Source organism: Nerophis ophidion, linkage group LG03, assembly GCF_033978795.1.
Source record: "Nerophis ophidion isolate RoL-2023_Sa linkage group LG03, RoL_Noph_v1.0, whole genome shotgun sequence".
NCBI classification, from domain to species: Eukaryota; Metazoa; Chordata; class Actinopteri; order Syngnathiformes; family Syngnathidae; genus Nerophis; species Nerophis ophidion.
In genome coordinates this window covers 88,748,526-88,769,149 of record NC_084613.1, presented here as the reverse complement: position 1 = coordinate 88,769,149, position 20,624 = coordinate 88,748,526, and the positions used below count along the sequence as shown (strand labels likewise).

The window sequence follows — 20,624 nt, the reverse complement described above, 5'->3', positions numbered from 1 at the left end:
GAAAAGGACAAGTTTTGAGGTTCTACACACGGCGGGGGAAAAGGACAAGCTTTGAGGTTCTACACACGGCGGGGGAAAAGGACAAGTTTTGAGGTTCTACACACGGCGGGGGAAAAGGACAAGCTTTGAGGTTCTACACACGGCGGGGGAAAAGGACAAGCTTTGAGGTTCTACACACGGCGGGGGAAAAGGACAAGCGTTGAGGTTCTACACACGGCGGGGGAAAAGGACAAGTTTTGAGGTTCTACACACGGCGGGGGAAAAGGACAAGCTTTGAGGTTCTACACACGGCGGGGGAAAAGGACAAGCTTTGAGGTTCTACACACGGCGGGGGAAAAGGACAAGCTTTGAGGTTCTACACACGGCGGGGGAAAAGGACAAGCGTTGAGGTTCTACACACGGCGGGGGAAAAGGACAAGTTTTGAGGTTCTACACACGGCGGGGGAAAAGGACAAGCTTTGAGGTTCTACACACGGCGGGGGAAAAGGACAAGCTTTGAGGTTCTACACACGGCGGGGGAAAAGGACAAGTTTTGAGGTTCTACACACGGCGGGGGAAAAGGACAAGCTTTGAGGTTCTACACACGGCGGGGGAAAAGGACAAGTTTTGAGGTTCTACACACGGCGGGGGAAAAGGACAAGCTTTGAGGTTCTACACACGGCGGGGGAAAAGGACAAGCTTTGAGGTTCTACACACGGCGGGGGAAAAGGACAAGCGTTGAGGTTCTACACACGGCGGGGGAAAAGGACAAGTTTTGAGGTTCTACACACGGCGGGGGAAAAGGACAAGCTTTGAGGTTCTACACACGGCGGGGGAAAAGGACAAGCTTTGAGGTTCTACACACGGCGGGGGAAAAGGACAAGCGTTGAGGTTCTACACACGGCGGGGGAAAAGGACAAGTTTTGAGGTTCTACACACGGCGGGGGAAAAGGACAAGCTTTGAGGTTCTACACACGGCGGGGGAAAAGGACAAGTTTTGAGGTTCTACACACGGCGGGGGAAAAGGACAAGCTTTGAGGTTCTACACACGGCGGGGGAAAAGGACAAGCTTTGAGGTTCTACACACGGCGGGGGAAAAGGACAAGCGTTGAGGTTCTACACACGGCGGGGGAAAAGGACAAGTTTTGAGGTTCTACACACGGCGGGGGAAAAGGACAAGCTTTGAGGTTCTACACACGGCGGGGGAAAAGGACAAGCTTTGAGGTTCTACACACGGCGGGGGAAAAGGACAAGCTTTGAGGTTCTACACACGGCGGGGGAAAAGGACAAGCGTTGAGGTTCTACACACGGCGGGGGAAAAGGACAAGTTTTGAGGTTCTACACACGGCGGGGGAAAAGGACAAGCTTTGAGGTTCTACACACGGCGGGGGAAAAGGACAAGCTTTGAGGTTCTACACACGGCGGGGGAAAAGGACAAGCGTTGAGGTTCTACACACGGCGGGGGAAAAGGACAAGTTTTGAGGTTCTACACACGGCGGGGGAAAAGGACAAGCTTTGAGGTTCTACACACGGCGGGGGAAAAGGACAAGCTTTGAGGTTCTACACACGGCGGGGGAAAAGGACAAGCTTTGAGGTTCTACACACGGCGGGGGAAAAGGACAAGCGTTGAGGTTCTACACACGGCGGGGGAAAAGGACAAGCTTAGAGGTTCTACACACGGCGGGGGAAAAGGACAAGCTTTGAGGTTCTACACACGGCGGGGGAAAAGGACAAGCGTTGAGGTTCTACACACGGCGGGGGAAAAGGACAAGTTTTGAGGTTCTACACACGGCGGGGGAAAAGGACAAGTTTTGAGGTTCTACACACGGCGGGGGAAAAGGACAAGCTTTGAGGTTCTACACACGGCGGGGGAAAAGGACAAGCTTTGAGGTTCTACACACGGCGGGGGAAAAGGACAAGCTTTGAGGTTCTACACACGGCGGGGGAAAAGGACAAGCGTTGAGGTTCTACACACGGCGGGGGAAAAGGACAAGTTTTGAGGTTCTACACACGGCGGGGGAAAAGGACAAGCTTTGAGGTTCTACACACGGCGGGGGAAAAGGACAAGCTTTGAGGTTCTACACACGGCGGGGGAAAAGGACAAGTTTTGAGGTTCTACACACGGCGGGGGAAAAGGACAAGCTTTGAGGTTCTACACACGGCGGGGGAAAAGGACAAGTTTTGAGGTTCTACACACGGCGGGGGAAAAGGACAAGCTTTGAGGTTCTACACACGGCGGGGGAAAAGGACAAGCTTTGAGGTTCTACACACGGCGGGGGAAAAGGACAAGCGTTGAGGTTCTACACACGGCGGGGGAAAAGGACAAGTTTTGAGGTTCTACACACGGCGGGGGAAAAGGACAAGCTTTGAGGTTCTACACACGGCGGGGGAAAAGGACAAGCTTTGAGGTTCTACACACGGCGGGGGAAAAGGACAAGCGTTGAGGTTCTACACACGGCGGGGGAAAAGGACAAGTTTTGAGGTTCTACACACGGCGGGGGAAAAGGACAAGCTTTGAGGTTCTACACACGGCGGGGGAAAAGGACAAGTTTTGAGGTTCTACACACGGCGGGGGAAAAGGACAAGCTTTGAGGTTCTACACACGGCGGGGGAAAAGGACAAGCTTTGAGGTTCTACACACGGCGGGGGAAAAGGACAAGCGTTGAGGTTCTACACACGGCGGGGGAAAAGGACAAGTTTTGAGGTTCTACACACGGCGGGGGAAAAGGACAAGCTTTGAGGTTCTACACACGGCGGGGGAAAAGGACAAGCTTTGAGGTTCTACACACGGCGGGGGAAAAGGACAAGCTTTGAGGTTCTACACACGGCGGGGGAAAAGGACAAGCGTTGAGGTTCTACACACGGCGGGGGAAAAGGACAAGTTTTGAGGTTCTACACACGGCGGGGGAAAAGGACAAGCTTTGAGGTTCTACACACGGCGGGGGAAAAGGACAAGCTTTGAGGTTCTACACACGGCGGGGGAAAAGGACAAGCGTTGAGGTTCTACACACGGCGGGGGAAAAGGACAAGTTTTGAGGTTCTACACACGGCGGGGGAAAAGGACAAGCTTTGAGGTTCTACACACGGCGGGGGAAAAGGACAAGCTTTGAGGTTCTACACACGGCGGGGGAAAAGGACAAGCTTTGAGGTTCTACACACGGCGGGGGAAAAGGACAAGCGTTGAGGTTCTACACACGGCGGGGGAAAAGGACAAGCTTAGAGGTTCTACACACGGCGGGGGAAAAGGACAAGCTTTGAGGTTCTACACACGGCGGGGGAAAAGGACAAGTTTTGAGGTTCTACACACGGCGGGGGAAAAGGACAAGCTTTGAGGTTCTACACACGGCGGGGGAAAAGGACAAGCTTTGAGGTTCTACACACGGCGGGGGAAAAGGACAAGCTTTGAGGTTCTACACACGGCGGGGGAAAAGGACAAGCTTTGAGGTTCTACACATCGGAAACAAGCGGGCAGACTCCACCTTTGAAGCTCTTTTTGGAAGGTGGGAGCAAGCGGGGGAACACGGACGCACGCGCAAAGGGATTCAAACCCTCCACTTCCCCTGGCAGCCAGACCGACGCACCACCGCTTCAGAGGCCCTCTCGCGCTGCAACCTGGTTATAAATCCATCAGTGCAAATACAAAAGCAGTGAAGTTGTCATGTTGTGTAAAAGCTAAATAAAAAGAGAATACAACAAATCCTTTTCAACTTCTATTCAATTGAATAAACTGCAAAGATATTTCACCTTCACACTGGAAAACTTTATTCTATTTTATGTTCATACTGGAAAACTGTTATTTTTTGCAAATATTAGCTCATTTGGAATTTGATGCCTGCGAAATGCTTAAAAAAAGCTGGCACGAGTGGCAAAAAAGACTGAGAAAGTTGAGAAATGCTCATCAAACACTTATTTGGAACATCCCACAGGTGTGCAGGCTAATTGGGAACAGGTGGGTGCCATGATTGGCTGTAAAATCAGCTTCCATGAAATGCTCACTCATTCACAAAGAAGGACGGGGTGAGGGTCACCACTTTGTCAACAAATGCCTGAGCAAATTGTTTAAGAACAACATTACTCAAGCAGCTGTTATAAGGAATTTAGGGATTTCACCATCTACGCTCTGTAATATCATCAAAAGGTTCAGAGGATTTAAAGAAATTACTGCACGTAAGCAATAATATAGACCTTCGTTCCCCCAGGCGGTACTGCATCGAAAAGCAACATCGGTGTGTAAAGGATATCGCCACATGGGCTCAGGAACACTTCATAAAACCGCTGTCAGTAACTACAGTTGGTCGCTACATCTGTAAGTGCAAGTTAAAACTCTACTCTGCAAAGCCAAAGTCATTTATCAACAACACCCAGAAAGGCCACTGGCTTCGCTGGGCCCGAGCTCATCTAAGATGGACTGATGCAAAGTAGAAAACCGTTCTGTGGTCTGACAAGTCCACATTTCAAATTGTTTTCTGAAACTGTGGATGACCTAAGAGGAAAAGAACAATCCGGACTGTTCTAGGTGCAAAGTTGAATGGGGGGGGGGGATGTAATTGGTTACCAAGGCATGGGTAACTTACACATCTGTGAAGGCACCATTAATGCTGAAAGGTACATACAGCTTTTGGAGCAACATGTGTTGTCATCCAAGCAACGTTATCATGGACGCCCCTGCTTATTTCAGCAAAACAATGCCAAGCCACGTGTCACAAGAGTGTGACTTCGTAGTAAAAGAGTGCAGGTACTAGACTGGCCTGCCTGTAGTCCAGACCTGTCTCCCATTGAAAATGTGTGAAGGCTAAAATACGAGGCAGGAGACTGTTGAACAACTTAAGCTGTGTAGCTCGGTTGGTAGAGCGGCCATGCCAGCAACTTGAGGGTTGCAGGTTCGATCCCCGCTTCCGCCATCCTAGTCACTGCCGTTGTGTCCTTGGGCAAGACACTTGACCCACCTGCTCCCAGTGCCACCCACACTGCTTTAAATGGAACTTAGATATTGGCTTTCACTATGTAAAGCGCTTTGAGTCACTAGAGAAAAGCGCTATATAAATATAATTCACTTCACTACATCAAGCAGGAATGGGAAAGAATTCCACTTCAAAAATGTGTCTCCTCAGTTCCCAAACCAGCACAGAGTGTTGTTCAAAGGAAAGGCCAAGTAACACACTGGTAAAAAATGCTTCTCTGACAACTTTTTGTGATGTGTTGCTGGCGTGACAGCCCCTCTAATGCCTGAAGGACCCCAAGTGATATGACTCTTAAGGGTTACAGCTTCAAAATTAGCTTGAAATGTTAGCATGCTGGAATGCTAATATTTTTTCCTCACGGTTCTTTTTCACCGATGACAATCAGCCAATTCTAATGCTTTTAAAAACAGGCAGCTTCCACCCTCATTGGGGTCCTTCAGCCATTAGAGGGGCTGTCACGACAAATGTCTTCCGGGGGGGACGTTTTTTGAAGGGGGGAAGAAATTAGGCGTGACACTGCCATTAAATTATAAGTTGATGATTATTTGCAGAGAATAGTTTGAAGAGTAAATATCTTGTCTATTCAATTGAAGGATTTGTTGTATTCTCTTTTTATTGACCATTTACACAACTTCACTGCTTTTGTAACAGCTGGTAATAATTGTCTGCGATGAGGTGGCAACTTGTCCAGGGTGCACCCCGCCTTCCGCCCGAATCAAGCTGAGATAGGCTCCAGCACCGGTAGAAAAAGGATGGATGGATGGTAATAATTGTGCAGTTCAGGTGTGATATTTAGTTGTCATCTGCACTCATTTCATGCTGTAGTCCGGAAGTAGTCTTTGCTATTTGGGGAAACGTATTTGGTTGCGCCCTACAAGGTGTTTATACTGCAAGTTGAGGCTGCAGTAAAAAAATAAAAAAAATAAAAATCAATTCAAATCCCAACCACAATTACTATTCGTCCAAATTCTAAATCAATTTATAATTTTCTAAAACTCAAAATTGTTTTTTAAATGAGAATTAATTTTTTAAATACAACTTGGGGCATTTCTAACCTGTAACATGTTTTAAAAAAGTTTCATTACAATTGTTGTACCAAATAATACCGTCTGAAGTGAGACTCGTGTTGAATCAAGACTCAATTCTTGAATTGAATGATCGCCTCAGGTATTGGAACCGGTTTGAATCTACAGGTGCCCAAATATTCACGCCCCCACCGCAAGTATTGTCCTCATTACACACCTGCTGTGTGACTGTAACGTGCGTCTTCATCTTACTTTTGAAATTGCCATGTAAAATCGCTAATGCTAATCACTAGTACGTATACAGCAAATTAGCATCGAGCTAGCGTGTTTTGAAAAGTAAATCCTTACTTTGGAGTGCCTTCTCTCAGGCATGCTTGTTTTGTTGCCATGGAAAATGAGACTACATGGAGGCAGTCCTCCATGGAAAATGAGACTACATGGAGGCAGTCCTCCATGGATAATGAGACTACATGGAGGCAGTCCTCCATGGAAAATGAGACTACATGGAGGCAGTCCTCCATGGAAGACGAGACTACATGGAGGCAGTCCTCCATGGAAGATGAGACTACATGGAGGCAGTCCTCCATGGAAGATGAGACTACATGGAGGCAGTCCTCCATGGAAGATGAGACTACATGGAGGCAGTCCTCCATGGAAGATGAGACTACATGGAGGCAGTCCTCCATGGAAGATGAGACTACATGGAGGCAGTCCACTAGGAATACGCTTGTTTGCCCACCAGGTGTTTAAGACGATGGCAGGTCTGCAGATTTGACATGAATCGGTAGCACCACTGGACTTGGGTAGTTAGCTATAAAGTAGTACAGGTGACAATGTTTGCTGGTGTACTTTTTCCTTCACTTATGCTTTTTTTTTCTTTTCAAATTGTCATTCTCGTTCCTGTTGTGGTAATTTGGTTCTTTATTACGATGGCTAAAACTGAATCAACTATTTTTTTAAGTGTATTTCCTAAGTTGCTGTGGCAGACTCCCGGTTAATATGGCCAAGCTTTTATTTTGAATTCTAATGTTATATAATTGGACGGCCGTTATGTTGCTGCTTGGCGAGGACGACAACGACAACGTGGACGTAATAATCATAGAAATGATTCCATTGGCTCTCATATTTGATGTAAAAAGTGAGCCTTTGAGGAGTCGGTCCACAAAAAGGGGAGTGACAACACTCGCTAGTTCCCCTGCGGCCTCAAGGAGCGTCTGGCTGCGACAGTACTGAGGTTTTAGGGTATCAAAAATATAAATCAGAGCATGTGATTCTGTACAGGATTGGTTAAAGCGATGTGGTTGCAGCATGGCTTGGGAGAACATCAGGTGGTATTTCTGTAAACACTGTCAGATAACACTACACTCTGCCCATCACATGGTGGGCCACACGGGCTTGAGGACGGAGCGCAAACACCTGCCCTCCTTGGTGAGCTCCCGGGTGAAGCACATGCACGGCAGCGGCACCGCCTCGTCCCGCCGCGCCACCGTGTTGAAGGTGCACTTCTTCAGGTGGTCGGCCATGCTGCTGATGTTGGCGAACTTCCACTCCTTGACCGTGCCGAACGCCGTGCTGAAGCGCCACACCTGGGGGGTAAAGACACACATCATGAAAGTAATCGGCAACAAAGCAGAATCTGGACCAATTTCTAGGGAAAATGTTACATCCTCAGAAACACACAGTGAAGTAATTAAAAGATGAAGTATGTTTAATGTTATGCCTTTTTAATATTGGTGCTGGGGGAAGAAATATCTGACTTACATCCCAATGACCAATATACAAAAATAATCATTTAATCATTCTACTAATCTATTAAGTAACCACTTAATGTATTGTGACAATCAGTTTGAATGGAGTATTGCATTCTAAATTGAATGATCAACCCCAGTACCAGAATTACAAACACAGAAATAAAATGTTCAAAAGATTGAACTACAATTTGTAATTCTAGTTATTCAAATTGATTTTTTTTTTTATTAAAAAAATATTTACACATGTGTTTTTCAAATAATTTAAACATTTTCAATATTTTTTTTATTTAAAACAATATTTAGTTGTTCATATGTATTGAAAATAATTTAAACATTTTCATTTATGATGTATTTTTCTTTATCCATTGTATTAATTTAAACATTTTCAACTATTTTTTTTATTATTTATTATTGATATTATCAATTTAAACATTTTCAAAAACCTTTTTTTAAACAATATTTACACAGTTGTACATATGTATTTCAAATAATTTAAACATTTTCATTTATGAAGTATTTTTCTTTATCCATTTTATTAATTTTAAAAATTACAAATACATCTTAACCTACAAGTCAGCCAACTTTGTATTTTAAAGTGTATTTTTATTTTTTTAATCCACTAACAATTCTAATTATTTATCTCTTTCATCAAAGTAATAACAGGTGTTTCACATTCTTATACCTCCTGTGTCAACCACTCACACTTTTTTATTATCAATTATAATAATTAAACAACTACCATATTTTTTGGACTATAAGTCTCAGTTTTTTTTCATAGTTTGGCCGGGGGTGCGATTTATACTCAGGAGCGACTTATGTGAGAAATTATTAACACATTACCGTAAAATATCAAATATTATTATTTATCTCATTCACGTAAGAGACTACATTTATAAGATTTGATGGGATTTATGGATTAGGAGTGAGAGATAGTTTGGTAAAGGTATAGCATGTTCTATATGTTATAGTTATTTGAATGACTCTTACCATAATATGTTAGGTTAACATAGCAGTTGCTTATTTATGCCTCATATAACCTACACTTATTCAGCCTCTTCTTCACTATTCTTTATTTATTTTAAATTGCCTTTCAAATGTCTATTCTTGCTGTTGGCTTTTATCAAATATATTTCCCCCAAAAATGCGACTTATACTTCAGTGTATATGTTTTATTCCTTCTTTATTATGCATTTTTGTCCGGTGCGACACAGCGACTTAAACTTCCAAAACTACGGTAGTCACTATGGTAATGTAAGTCAGAGCAGGTCAGAAGAGGCACCAAGCAGTGTGGGCGGGGAGTGTTTCCACAGAGTGTTTCCAGAGCCTGAAATGTGGGTGTCAGGGACAGATGTGGAAATAGATTTTTACAACAAAGTTGTAAACCTTAGTGATACATACATATATTATACATATATCAGATTGTAGGCGGGGTTTTTTTACCCTTCGTGTTCATATTTTGCCGTGTTTGTTGCAAATATGTCAATCGAGAGGGGGTGTGACCTTCTATGTTGTCAATATTCAGTGTTTTATCATTCATAGTTAATATTGTAAGTCCCACATTCTTTTAATGTCATGTCATGTCTATTCTGGGTGTCTCATTCAGTAAATTTTTTTTAAATTCCATTCTGTTTTTTAAGGCGGTCTGTCATTACGTTTTCAGCATTCAATCAGACATTATTGTGAGGTTGTGTATTAGTGTTCTCAAAAATCAGATATACTGGCCCCCAGACACATTTTTTTTCTCTAAATTTGGTCCCCGAGTCAAATTAATTGCCCAGGCCTGATATAAACTATTTTACATGCTATCTGTGTTGGCCCTGCGATGAGGTGGCGACTTGTCCAGGGTGTACACAGCCCTCCGCCCGATTGTAGCTGAGATAGGTGCCAGCGCCCCCTGCGACCCCAAAGGGAATAAGCGGTACAAAGTGGATGGATGGATGGAGGTTTTAGTAACTGTAATTTCTCATTTTGATTAAACTATATATTTATTCATCAATTAAGTTTTAATTTAAATAAATTTAACTAATAAGTATTTACTTTATAGACTTAGACTTCCTTTTATTGTCATTCAAACTTTGCAGTACAGATAACAAAATTTCGTTGCATTAGCTCATGTTAGTGCAGGATAAAAAAAACAATAAGGTGCAGATATAAATAAATACATTACTATTAAATGTATTATCATTTATTGTAATACAAGGAACGACTTAGTTTTTACGTATCTATTTTTTTCCTCAAGCTCTACTTTTAAATATATTTCTTGTAATTTACAGTATAAACCAGTGATTTTTAATTATTTTCTGTCACACCGCCTCACACACTCTTCAGCGTTTGTCTATAAAATGTCTGTTAACTATATCTCTGCATAACCTTATATGTTTATTACCAATAAAGGAAACAACACAACAGTGCCCTACTATTTGAGGACTGGTATAAACATGCATAGTTTTTAAGAACTGAATATTTCAAATTTAGACTCAAAACATTCATTGATTTAAATGTAAATACATTAAATTGAAAATGATTTGAAACAATTATGTTTGTTCTAAATGTATTATAAATTTAAAAAATGAATGACATTTATCAAAGAGAAGCTTTAGGAGGATTTGGACCCGACGACAAACCTTGTCCGTGATCTGCCAGGACGTGGATCCGTCCTCCCGCCGCTTCTTCTCCCACAGCAGGACCACCATGCCCCGCATCTGCAGCAGGCTGGCACAGACGTCCCTCATGGTGCGGGACACCCGGGACAGCTGACACAGGCTGAAGCTGTCCAGGAAGCTGGCCACGTGCTGCAGAACCTCAAACGGAAGGCCGCTGAAGCGGTCGCCGTGAGCGCCTAAGCGACAGGCGCTCCTCGGCAGCTTGTCGCCGCTTTTTAGCGGCAGACCCGGCTGGACGCCGAAGGAGCCCAGGTGCCGGTCGTGGATGATCCGAAAGCCCTGCACGGACGGGCAGAAGCGCCTCTGGGAGTAGGTGCAGCCGTAGTAGGCCAGGGGGCAGCGTTGCTCCATCCAGCCGTTGAGGCCGGCGTGGATGTCGCCGTGGACGTTCTTGAAATGGGACGAGAACTCGTCGCGTCGGAACAGCTGTCCGCACACGAAGGTGAACATGGAGCGCTGCTTGGTTTGGTAGCGGGCCATGCACTCCACCACCAGGTCCAGGCGGAGCGTGTGGAAGGGGCTGGGGTTGGACAGCTGCGGGCTGGCGTGGTCGCACGCCGACGCCGAGGCGATGTCGCCCACCATGGTGTTGGTGGCCAAGAGGGCCGAGGGGAAGGAGAAGGTCTGCGTGCCGCAGTCGATGTGGTAGCCGTCCACGAACCTGCTGTAGGAGATGCTGCGCGCCCCGGGGGAGTCGCCCAGGCAGAAGAGCAAGGCGGCGGTGATGAGGTCGATGCCGTGCAGGCCCATGGGGTCGTCCGCCACCTCCAGGTCGGACGTGTCCACCGCCTTGTCCTCCATCTTGGCCCTGAACAAGTACGGGTCCGACATCAGCGCCCGGCGGCCGTTGAAGGTGAACATGTTGATGCCGCGCAGCACCTCAACGTTCTGCAGCTTGCGCTCCAGACAGCGGTAGCGCAGCTCCGACGGCAGCTGGTGCAAGAAGCTGTTCCTCACGTTGTCAGCCAGCAGGAGGGGGACGGGAGGAGCGAGCGCTTGGGCGCTGGGCTCCAGCGCCACCACCGGCATGTAATTCTCTGCCACCCGCGGCCAGACGGGAAGGCTGTCCTCCACCGGGTCTTGGATAATGTCCTCCTTCTCCTCAAAGAAAATCTCCACAAAGTCCTCCTGCTCCTCCTCCGGCCAGGCGGGGACATCTCCACCTTTGTCTGCCCCACCCGCACAGTCCACCCCGCCCACCGCCCCAAGCTCACACTCTGAGTCAGAGTCGCTCCCTTCCATGTCCACGTTCTTCCCCGCGGCGGCGACGTCTTCCCCCTTGAAATTGCCGACCAGAACGTCAATGTCCGTAGAGTTTGAGAGAATGTCCAAAGCTGCCGCCAAGCTTCGACTGGTCTCCACCGAGGCCCGGTACAAGTCGCTGTAAGGCTCCTCCTCCATCTCCACCGTCCCGTTGGCCGCCTCGCTCGGCGCCGCTGCCGCCATCTTGCAGCCGGCCTCCTTGTCGCCGTTCTTGGACACGGTGGTGGTGACCCTGAGGGACTCCAGCAGCATCCTCTGGTCCTGCAGAGCCAGCGCCATGTCCAGCTGCTCCACCTCGTCAAAGTCTCTGCTCAGGTTCTCGTAGGACTTGCGGTCGCCGTAGCTGACGGGCCAGCGGTTCCACTCCATGGTGCAGCACACGATGCTGGCGGGGCAGGTCTCCAGGTGCTGCGCCATCTTGATCCGGGCCACGTTGAAGGGGCAGCCGAAGCCGCTGTTGAGGCACGGCAGCCGCTCGTAGGGACACAGCAGCCGGTGCTCCGGGAGCTTGCAGGCGTGGAAGACGGCGCCGCACACCAGCGGGCAGCCCACCAGGTCACAGGACAGACCCGCCTCTGGTCTCACCATGCATCTCCTGTTGATGCACTTCAGGCAGTGGGGGTGCAGAGTCTCCATCTCCACTGGACCGGTCTTCGCCCGGCTGGCAGGCAATGCGGGGGACAACCCTGAAAGAAACATATTTCAAATCCACTGCACTTCAATAATAAGGATGTTCTACTTGCCGCCATCTTGCAATTATACTAACTTTTGCCATGTTAACGTGCTAATGTTAGCATGCTAACCTTTTATATAATTGTATTTGTTTAAACAAAAAAAATCCTGGCTATGGACACTTGACAAAGCATTATTGGTGTGCTAACATATCCTATTCTAGCATGCAAATGTTTAAAGCTAACATTTTAGCTAACTTTGTTTACCGTATTTCCTTGAATAGCCGCCGGGGCGCTAATTAATTTAAAACCTCTTCTCACTCCTGCGCTTATTCAAAGCATGCGGTAAAAGTAAGCAGGCGCTAATAACTTTGAAACCAATGCTCACCCCTGCGCTTATCAATGGCATGCAGTATAAAATTGAGTATGATAAAAAAAAACGGGGAAGCGTCACTCGTGACGTCACGAATTTGACCTGGAGGTAAAAGTGAGCATGCGCTTATTAATTTGGGGAGCGAGTTTGACCCGGCAGTAATTCAAGGCAGGCGCATATTACATACATGCCCGGCGGCTATTCAAGGGAATACGCTAACTTGAAAAGTCATGGATTTTGACACTTGGCGCCATATTAGAAGTACGCTAAGTCATTCTATGTTAGCATGCTAACGTCTTATGCTAGCACTTGAGCTCATTTTATTTGTCTAAACCAGACGTTCTCAACCTTTTTTTTTTTGTGATAAACCCCCTGTGAACATTTTTTTAATTCAAGTACCCCCTAATCAGAGCAAAGCAGTTTTGGTTGAAAAAAAGAGATAAAGAAGTAAAATACAGCACTATGTCATCACTTTCTGATTTATTAAATTGTATAACAGTGCAAAATATTGCTCATTTGTAGGTAGTGGTCTTTCTTCAACTATTTGGAAAAAAAGATATAAAAATAACTAAAAACAACTTAAAGTGCCCTCTTTGGGGATTGTAATAGAGATCCATCTGGATTCATCGACTTCATTCTAAACATTTCTTCTCAAAAAAAGAAATCTTTAACATTAATATTTATGGAACATGGCCACAAAAAATCTAGCTGTCAACACTGAATATTGCATTGTTGCATTTCTTTTCACACTTTATGAACTTAAATTCATATTTTGTTGAAGTATTATTCAATAAATATATTCAAAGGATTTTTGAATTGTTGCTATTTTTAGAATATTTAAAAAAAATCTCCCGTACCCCTTGGCATACCTTCAAGTACCCCCAGGGGTACGCGTTCCCCCATTTGAGAACCTCTGGTCCAAACCACAAAATCACGGTTTGTGATACTTGACACGGCCTCATTAGTATGCCAACGTTTCCTATTCTAGCATGCAAATGTTTAATGCTAACATTTCAGCAAACTTTGTGCGTTCAACTTGAAAAATCATGGATTGTGACACTTGGCGCCATCCTAGATGCTAAGTTCTTCTATGTTAGCATGCTAACGTTTTATGCCAGCATTTCAGCTTATTTTGTTTAAACCAAAAATCATGGCTTTTGATACTTGACACAGCCTCATATGTTAACTTATCTTAATCTAGCATGCAAACGCTTCATGCTAACATTTTAGCTAACTTTATATGTTTAACTTGAAAAATCATGGATGGTGACACTTGGCGCCATCTTAGAAGTATGCTAAGTTCTTCTATGTTAGCAAATTGTATTCGTATAAACATAAAAAAATCAAGGATTTTTGATATTTGGTACCATCTTAGAAGTATGCTAACTTTTTCTGTTATCATGCTAACATTAGCATATGGCAATCTTGTAGATCATTCTCCTTATATGCAAAGTATAAAGTTATTGGTCAATAGTTGTCCCAAAGTAATCTTTGTTCATTCTCACAAAGCCTGCAAGATTAGCATTGTTATTGTTGGTGGTGCCCTCATGCACCATGTGACTGCTCAAGCTCTTTGTCTCGCACAATGGCTCGGGAATTTCTCTGATTTCTATATTATTTTCATTACCCTATTTTGTGGACCATAGAGCGCACCGGACTATAAGGCACACTGCAGATGAGCAGGTCTATTCAGGTCTATTTTCATACAAAAGGTGCACTGGATTATAAGGTGCATTGAAGGGGTCATGTGAATTATTTCTCAATTTCAAAACCCTTTCTTATGGTCTAATGTATATATGTATAATGGTGGTGGTTCTTTGGTCAAAATGTTGCATAGATGATGTTTTACAGATCATCTTCAAGTAGATTTCTGACAGTCGCTTCAGGATGCGCCGTTTTTGTGGGCGGGTCCTATTTACGTGGCTCACCTTGGACAGCGTCTTCTCCCCGTCATCTTTGTTGTAGCGGTGTAGCGTGCAAGGACGGGAGTGGAAGAAGTGTCAAAAGACGGCAATAGCTGTTTTAATGGCATTCAGACTTTACTTCAATCAATAACGGAGCAGCATCTCCTCATCCGTGGCTCACTAGTGCAACAACAACAACAACAACAACAACAAGGCCGGAAATGTGTCCCGTGAAAAACCGTCCGACCGTAACTCTCCAATAACTAAAGTTCCTTGGGTGAATAATGTCAACTCACTACACCGGTATGTTTTAGCGCTTTCATGGCGAGTTTACTGACAGATATAAGTAAGAACTTTACAATAATTTATATTACAAATGGCAACAACGGAGGATGAATGTCCCATGACAAGAAGATAGAGAAAAAGAAGAAGCTTATCGACTATGGACTACAATGGCGGAAGCGTGCAATTTTTCAGGACTTATACAGATCCCAAATTAAGATCAGCAGGTACCAGAAGGTAAGAAACGTTGCTTTTGCACAATGTTGTGAAACATAAGGCCAGATAATATGTATTACCTTATACACACAGCATATTAATACTTCCATGTTGAAGCACAGTACAATCCATCAAGCGGTGGCTTCATAGCTTACCAAAGTCTTACTAAGACATTTTGATAGATTTGTGAGTGCCGTGTAATGTTCTATATTTTCAATGGAACATATAACATTTTGGTGATGATGGATAGATGGATAGATAGATAGATAGATAGATAGATAGATAGATAGATAGATAGATAGATAGATAGATAGATAGATAGATAGATAGATAGATAGATAGATAGATAGATAGATAGATAGATAGATAGATAGATAGATAGATAGATAGATAGATAGATAGATAGATAGATAGATAGATAGATAGATAGATAGATGGATAACCTTAAGGAGAGTTTCTTCAGGAAAATTTAAATTCCAGCAACACTGTACAGTGTTTAAATATATTTTAAAAAGTAAATAATGGAGGTATAAATGGAAATAAAATAGAAAATATAACAGTAAAAATAAAAATATAACAAGACAAAACAAGGCAGTAGTGACCATGTTATGAAAATAAAAAAATGAAAATGGGTAATACTGTCCATTACTGCATATGAAAAGTATATGTGATGTGTATATTGCACCTTTAAAATGTATTGCACTGTTTTGAGTTATACTGCAGTCTACACATATCTTTTATGGGTGACCACCACCTACTGGTCACACTTATCATTACACCATGTAACAAATAAAATAGCTTCGAGGTCGGTAAGCACAACCAAAATTATTCCGTACGTTAGGCACACCGGCTTATAAAGCGCACTGTCGAGTTTTGAGAAAATGAAATGATTGTAAGTGCACCTTATGGTCTGAAAAATACGATATTCTGATCCTATCCATTTACTCAAACACTGTGAGACATATTCATGATAATAACCTTGATACAGAAGCATCTTGTTTTTCTTATTACACCATGTACCAAATAAAATAGCTTCGAGGTCGGTAAACACAACTGAAATGATTCCGTATATTAGGCGCACCAGGTTATACTGTAAGTGCGCCTTATAGTCGGGAAAATACAGTATTTTGATCATATCTATTTATTCAAACATTTTAAGGCCTGTTGTTATGATAACAACCTCCAAACAGAAGAATCTTGTTTTTCCTTGATACTGGTACTTTAAAGTCCTAAAGGCCATTTGTGTTTAGTTTAACAGAGCCATTTTTCCTGAAATGTGCACAACCTTCCCCTGTCCAACAAGGAGACTGAGGGCAAAATGAGTGACGGGTGTAATGTCGCTTTGTCCCAGACATTTTAAGCGTCCAGGATGAAAATAGAGTTCCACTGCATACTGAAGTATGTTTTTGTGCATCACATGATGTCATTAATACATCCCAGTGTCAACATATTATTGCTGGTGTGTTCCAGAAACACTGAGAGTCTTGTAACATTTCACAATCGCGCTCTTCGGTTTCATGGAAGCATCACTTCTTGCATGTACAGTCCTGGTCAAAAGTCTACATACACTTGGAAAGAACATCATGTCTTCTGTTTACAGCCATTTCTACAACTATTATTTTTTTGTGATAGAGTGATTGGAGCACAAACTTGTTGCTCACAAAAAAAACATTCATGAAGTTTGCTTCTTTAATAAATGTATGGGTCTACTAGGGTATTTTGATCATATCTATTTACTCAAACATTGTAAGGCTTGTTGTTGGACATCATATATTCATGATAATAACCTCGGTACAGAAGCACATATGTTCCTTTCTGACTCTACTTACATGTATAATGTTTTTATACTATTCATATGTGAATAATGCTGTATAATAGACTGTATTTATGTTATTCACATGTGAATAATGCTGTAGAATAGACTGTATTTATGTTATTCACATGTGAATAATGCTGTATAATAGACTGTATTTATGTTATTCACATGTAAACAATGCTGTATAATAGACTCTATTTATGTTATTTACATGTGAAAAATGCTGGATAATAGACTGTATTTATGTTATTCACATGTGAATAATGCTGTATAATAGACTGTATTTATATTATTTACATGTGAAAAATGCTGGATAATAGACTGTATTTATGTTATTCGCATGTGAATAATGCTGTATAATAGACTGTATTTATATTATTCACATGTGAAAAATGCTGGATAATAGACTGTATTATCTTTACAAGTGTACGTACATTTTTGACCAGGACTGTACTTCTGGACGGCGTGGAAAGAAGCCTTTTAAACACACCGGGGTCATTACACAACACAACACAACACAACACAACACAACACAACACAACACGAGACAAGACAAGCTTGTATGTCAAAAAAAAAAGTAATAATTGCGAGATAAAAATGTTGCACATTACTTTGCGCTTTTTACAAACCCCGTTTCCATATGAGTAGGGAAATGGTGTTAGATGTAAATATAAACCGAATACAATGATTTGCAAATCCTTTTCAAGCCATATTCAGTTGAATATGCTACAAAGACAACATATTTCATGTTCAAACTCATAAACTTTATTTTTTTTTTGCAAATAATCATTAACTTTAGAATTTGATGCCAGCAACACGTGACAAAGAAGTTGGGAAAGGTAGCTATAAATACTGATAAAGTTGAGGAATGCTCATCAAACACTTATTTGGTACATCCCACAGGTGTGCAGGCTAATTGGGAACAGGTGGGTGCCATGATTGGCTATAAAAGCAGCTTCCCAAAAAATGCTAAGTAATTCACAAACAAGGATGGGGCGAGGGTCACCACTTTGTAAGCAAATTGTGGAACAGTTTTAGAACAACATTTCTCAACGAGCTATTGCAAGGAATTTAGGGATTTTACCATCTACGGTCCGTCAAATCATCAAAAAGTTCAGAGTATCTGGAGAAATCACTGCACGTAAGCGATGATATTATGGAACGTTGATCCCTCAGGGGGTACCGCATCAAAAACAGACATCTGTGTGTAAAGGATATCACCACATGGGCTTAGGGCACTTCATAGAACCAGTCAGTAACTACAGTTGGTCGCTACATCTGTAAGTGCAAGTTAAAGCTCTGCTATGCAAAGCAAAACCCATTTATCAACAATATCCCGAAATGCCGCCGGCTTCGCTGGGCCTGAGCTTATCTAAGATGGACTGATGCAAAGTGGAAAAGGTGTTCTGTGGTCTGACAAGTCCACATTTCAAATCATATTTGAAAACAGAGGACGTGGTGTCCTCCAGAACCAAGAGGGAAAATAACCATCCAGATTGTTATAGGCGCAAAGTTGAAAAGCCAGCATGTGTGATGGTATGGGGGTGTATTAGTGGCCAAGGCATGGGTAACTTACACATCTGTGAAGGCACCATTAATGCTGAAAGGTACATACAGGTTTTGGAACAACATATGTTGTCATCCAAGCAACGTTATCATGGACGCCCCTGCTTATTTCTTCAGCAAGACAAGTGTTACAACAGCGCGGCTTTGTAAAAAAACAGTGCGGGTATTTTCGTGGCCCGCCTGCAGTCCAGACCTGTCTCCCGTGGAAAATGTGTGGCGCATTATGAAGCGTAAAATAGGACAGCGGAGACCCCGGACTGTTGAAGGACTGAAGCTCTACATAAAACAAGAATGGTAAAGAATTCCACTTTCAAAGCTTCAACAATTAGTTTCCTCAGTTCCCAAACGTTTATTGAGTGTTGTTAAAAGAAAAGGTGATGTCACACAGTGGTGAACATGCCCTTTCCCAACTACTTTGGCACGTGTTCTAAGTTAATTATTATTTGCAACAAAAAAAAATAAGTTTATGAGTTTGAACATCAAATATGTTGTCTTTGTAGCATATTCAACTGAATATGGATTAAAAATTATTTGCAAATCATTGTATTCTGTTTATATTGACATCTAACACCATTTCCCAACTCCTATGGAAACAATGTTTGTAGCAAAAGTGAGCTAATGTGTGTATTGTACACCGCACACACTGATATCAATATGACCTTCGTTATTAGCAGTTGGAGTGTTTAGTGCGGCGATGTTGAGGTAAAATAACAACATGACAGAAGTTTGTCAAACAAAAGAACAACATGCTAACATGCTAACATTGTTAGCCGCTAGCTTCTTACCCGGAGTTGCGGGACTCTTGGTGTGTTTGTCGCTTGTTCAGTAAATGAGCTCCGTAGACAGAAGGAAGTGAAGGAAGTGTACAAAGTGTACAAAGTATATTTGGCCGCTGCTTTAAATGTCGCCCACTCTTCGGCTCGCTGCTTTTTTGCAGAGTTTTGCAACGGAGCTGCTTTGGGGCGCTGCGCGATTACGTCATCACGCAGGGAACTGCTCACGTGGTCTGGGCTAGACCAATCAGAGTGCTCGGCTGCTCTTGCTGTCGCCTGCTCCTTCGAGCTGCCAAAAAACAACAAAACTAAACAAACTCCACAAAAATAACACTAATATTTTATTCAAATGCCTGGTGATCGTTAGGTGTGTCTACGGAAGCCCTGAAAAAAATTGGAAGGGTAAAAAGTTATAAATATGCTGGGGAAATAATTCGTGAGATAAAAAAGACAAAATTAGGAAAGAAAGTCCAATTTATGAGATAGAAAATAATTATGAGATTAAAAGTTGAAAGTATGAGATAGGAAGTCATAATTGTGGGATAAAAAAACGAAATTAGGAAATAAAGTCCAATTAATGAGATAAAAAAAAATAATTATGAGATTAAAAGTTGAAAGTATTGATTGATTGATTGATTGAAAAGTCATAATTGTGAGATATAAAGTTGTAATTATGGGATAAAACGTCATAAGTGTGAGATAAAAAGACGAATTCAGGAAATAAAGTTCAAATTATGAGATAAAAAAAAACAATTATGAGATTAAAAGTCGAAAGTATGAGATAGGAAGTCATAATTGTGAGATGAAAAAACGAAATTAGGAAATAAAATCCAATTCATGAGATAAAAAAATCTAATGAGATTAAAAATTGAAATGATAAAATAGGAAGTCATAATTATGAGATTAAAAATTGTACAATTTTGTACAAATTTGTAATTATGGGATAAAAAGTCTAAAGTATGAGATAGGAAGTCATAATTTTGGGATAAAAAAATGAAATTAGCAAATAAAGTCCAATTTATGAGATAAAAAAATAATTATGAGATGAAAAGTCATATTTGTGAAATAAAAAGACAACGTTAGGAAATAAAGTCCAATTCATGAGATAAAAAAAATATGAGATAAAAAAATAATTATGAGATTAAAAATCGAAATTATAAAATAGGAAGTCATAATTATGAGATTAAAAATTGTATTTGTGGGATAAAAAGACGAATTTAGGAAATAAAGTCCAAATTATGAGATAAAAAAAATCATTATGAGATCAAAAGTCGAAAGTGTGAGATAGGAAGTCATAATTATGAGATAAAAAGTTGTAATTATGGGATAAAAAGTTGTAATTATGGGATAAAAAGTTGTAATTATGGGATAAAAAGTCAAT

General features: G+C 42.4%; 1 protein-coding gene across 1 annotated transcript; it reads right to left on the bottom strand.

Annotated features, from left to right (window-relative positions):
- Positions 1-5,535: 5,535 nt before the first annotated feature.
- On the bottom strand, positions 5,536-19,461 carry fbxo30a (F-box protein 30a). Its single transcript, XM_061896347.1, has 3 exons — positions 19,256-19,461; positions 10,341-12,328; positions 5,536-7,551 (listed from the first exon to the last, which is right to left on the bottom strand). Exons 2-3 carry the CDS (start codon positions 12,276-12,278, stop codon positions 7,339-7,341), a joined length of 2,151 nt encoding a protein of 716 aa, XP_061752331.1. The 5' UTR covers positions 12,279-12,328; positions 19,256-19,461; the 3' UTR covers positions 5,536-7,338.
- Between the last annotated feature and the right edge of the window lie 1,163 nt (positions 19,462-20,624).

Bases quoted from the DNA above. Each gene is read 5' to 3' on its own strand.
- fbxo30a (XM_061896347.1), bottom strand. From the start codon at position 12,278: ATGGAGACTCTGCACCCCCACTGCCTGAAGTGCATCAACAGGAGATGC. The intron at 7,552-10,340 runs GTTTGTCGTCGG...TTTACCCCCCAG, and splicing joins CCTGGCAGATCACGGACAAG to GTGTGGCGCTTCAGCACGGC.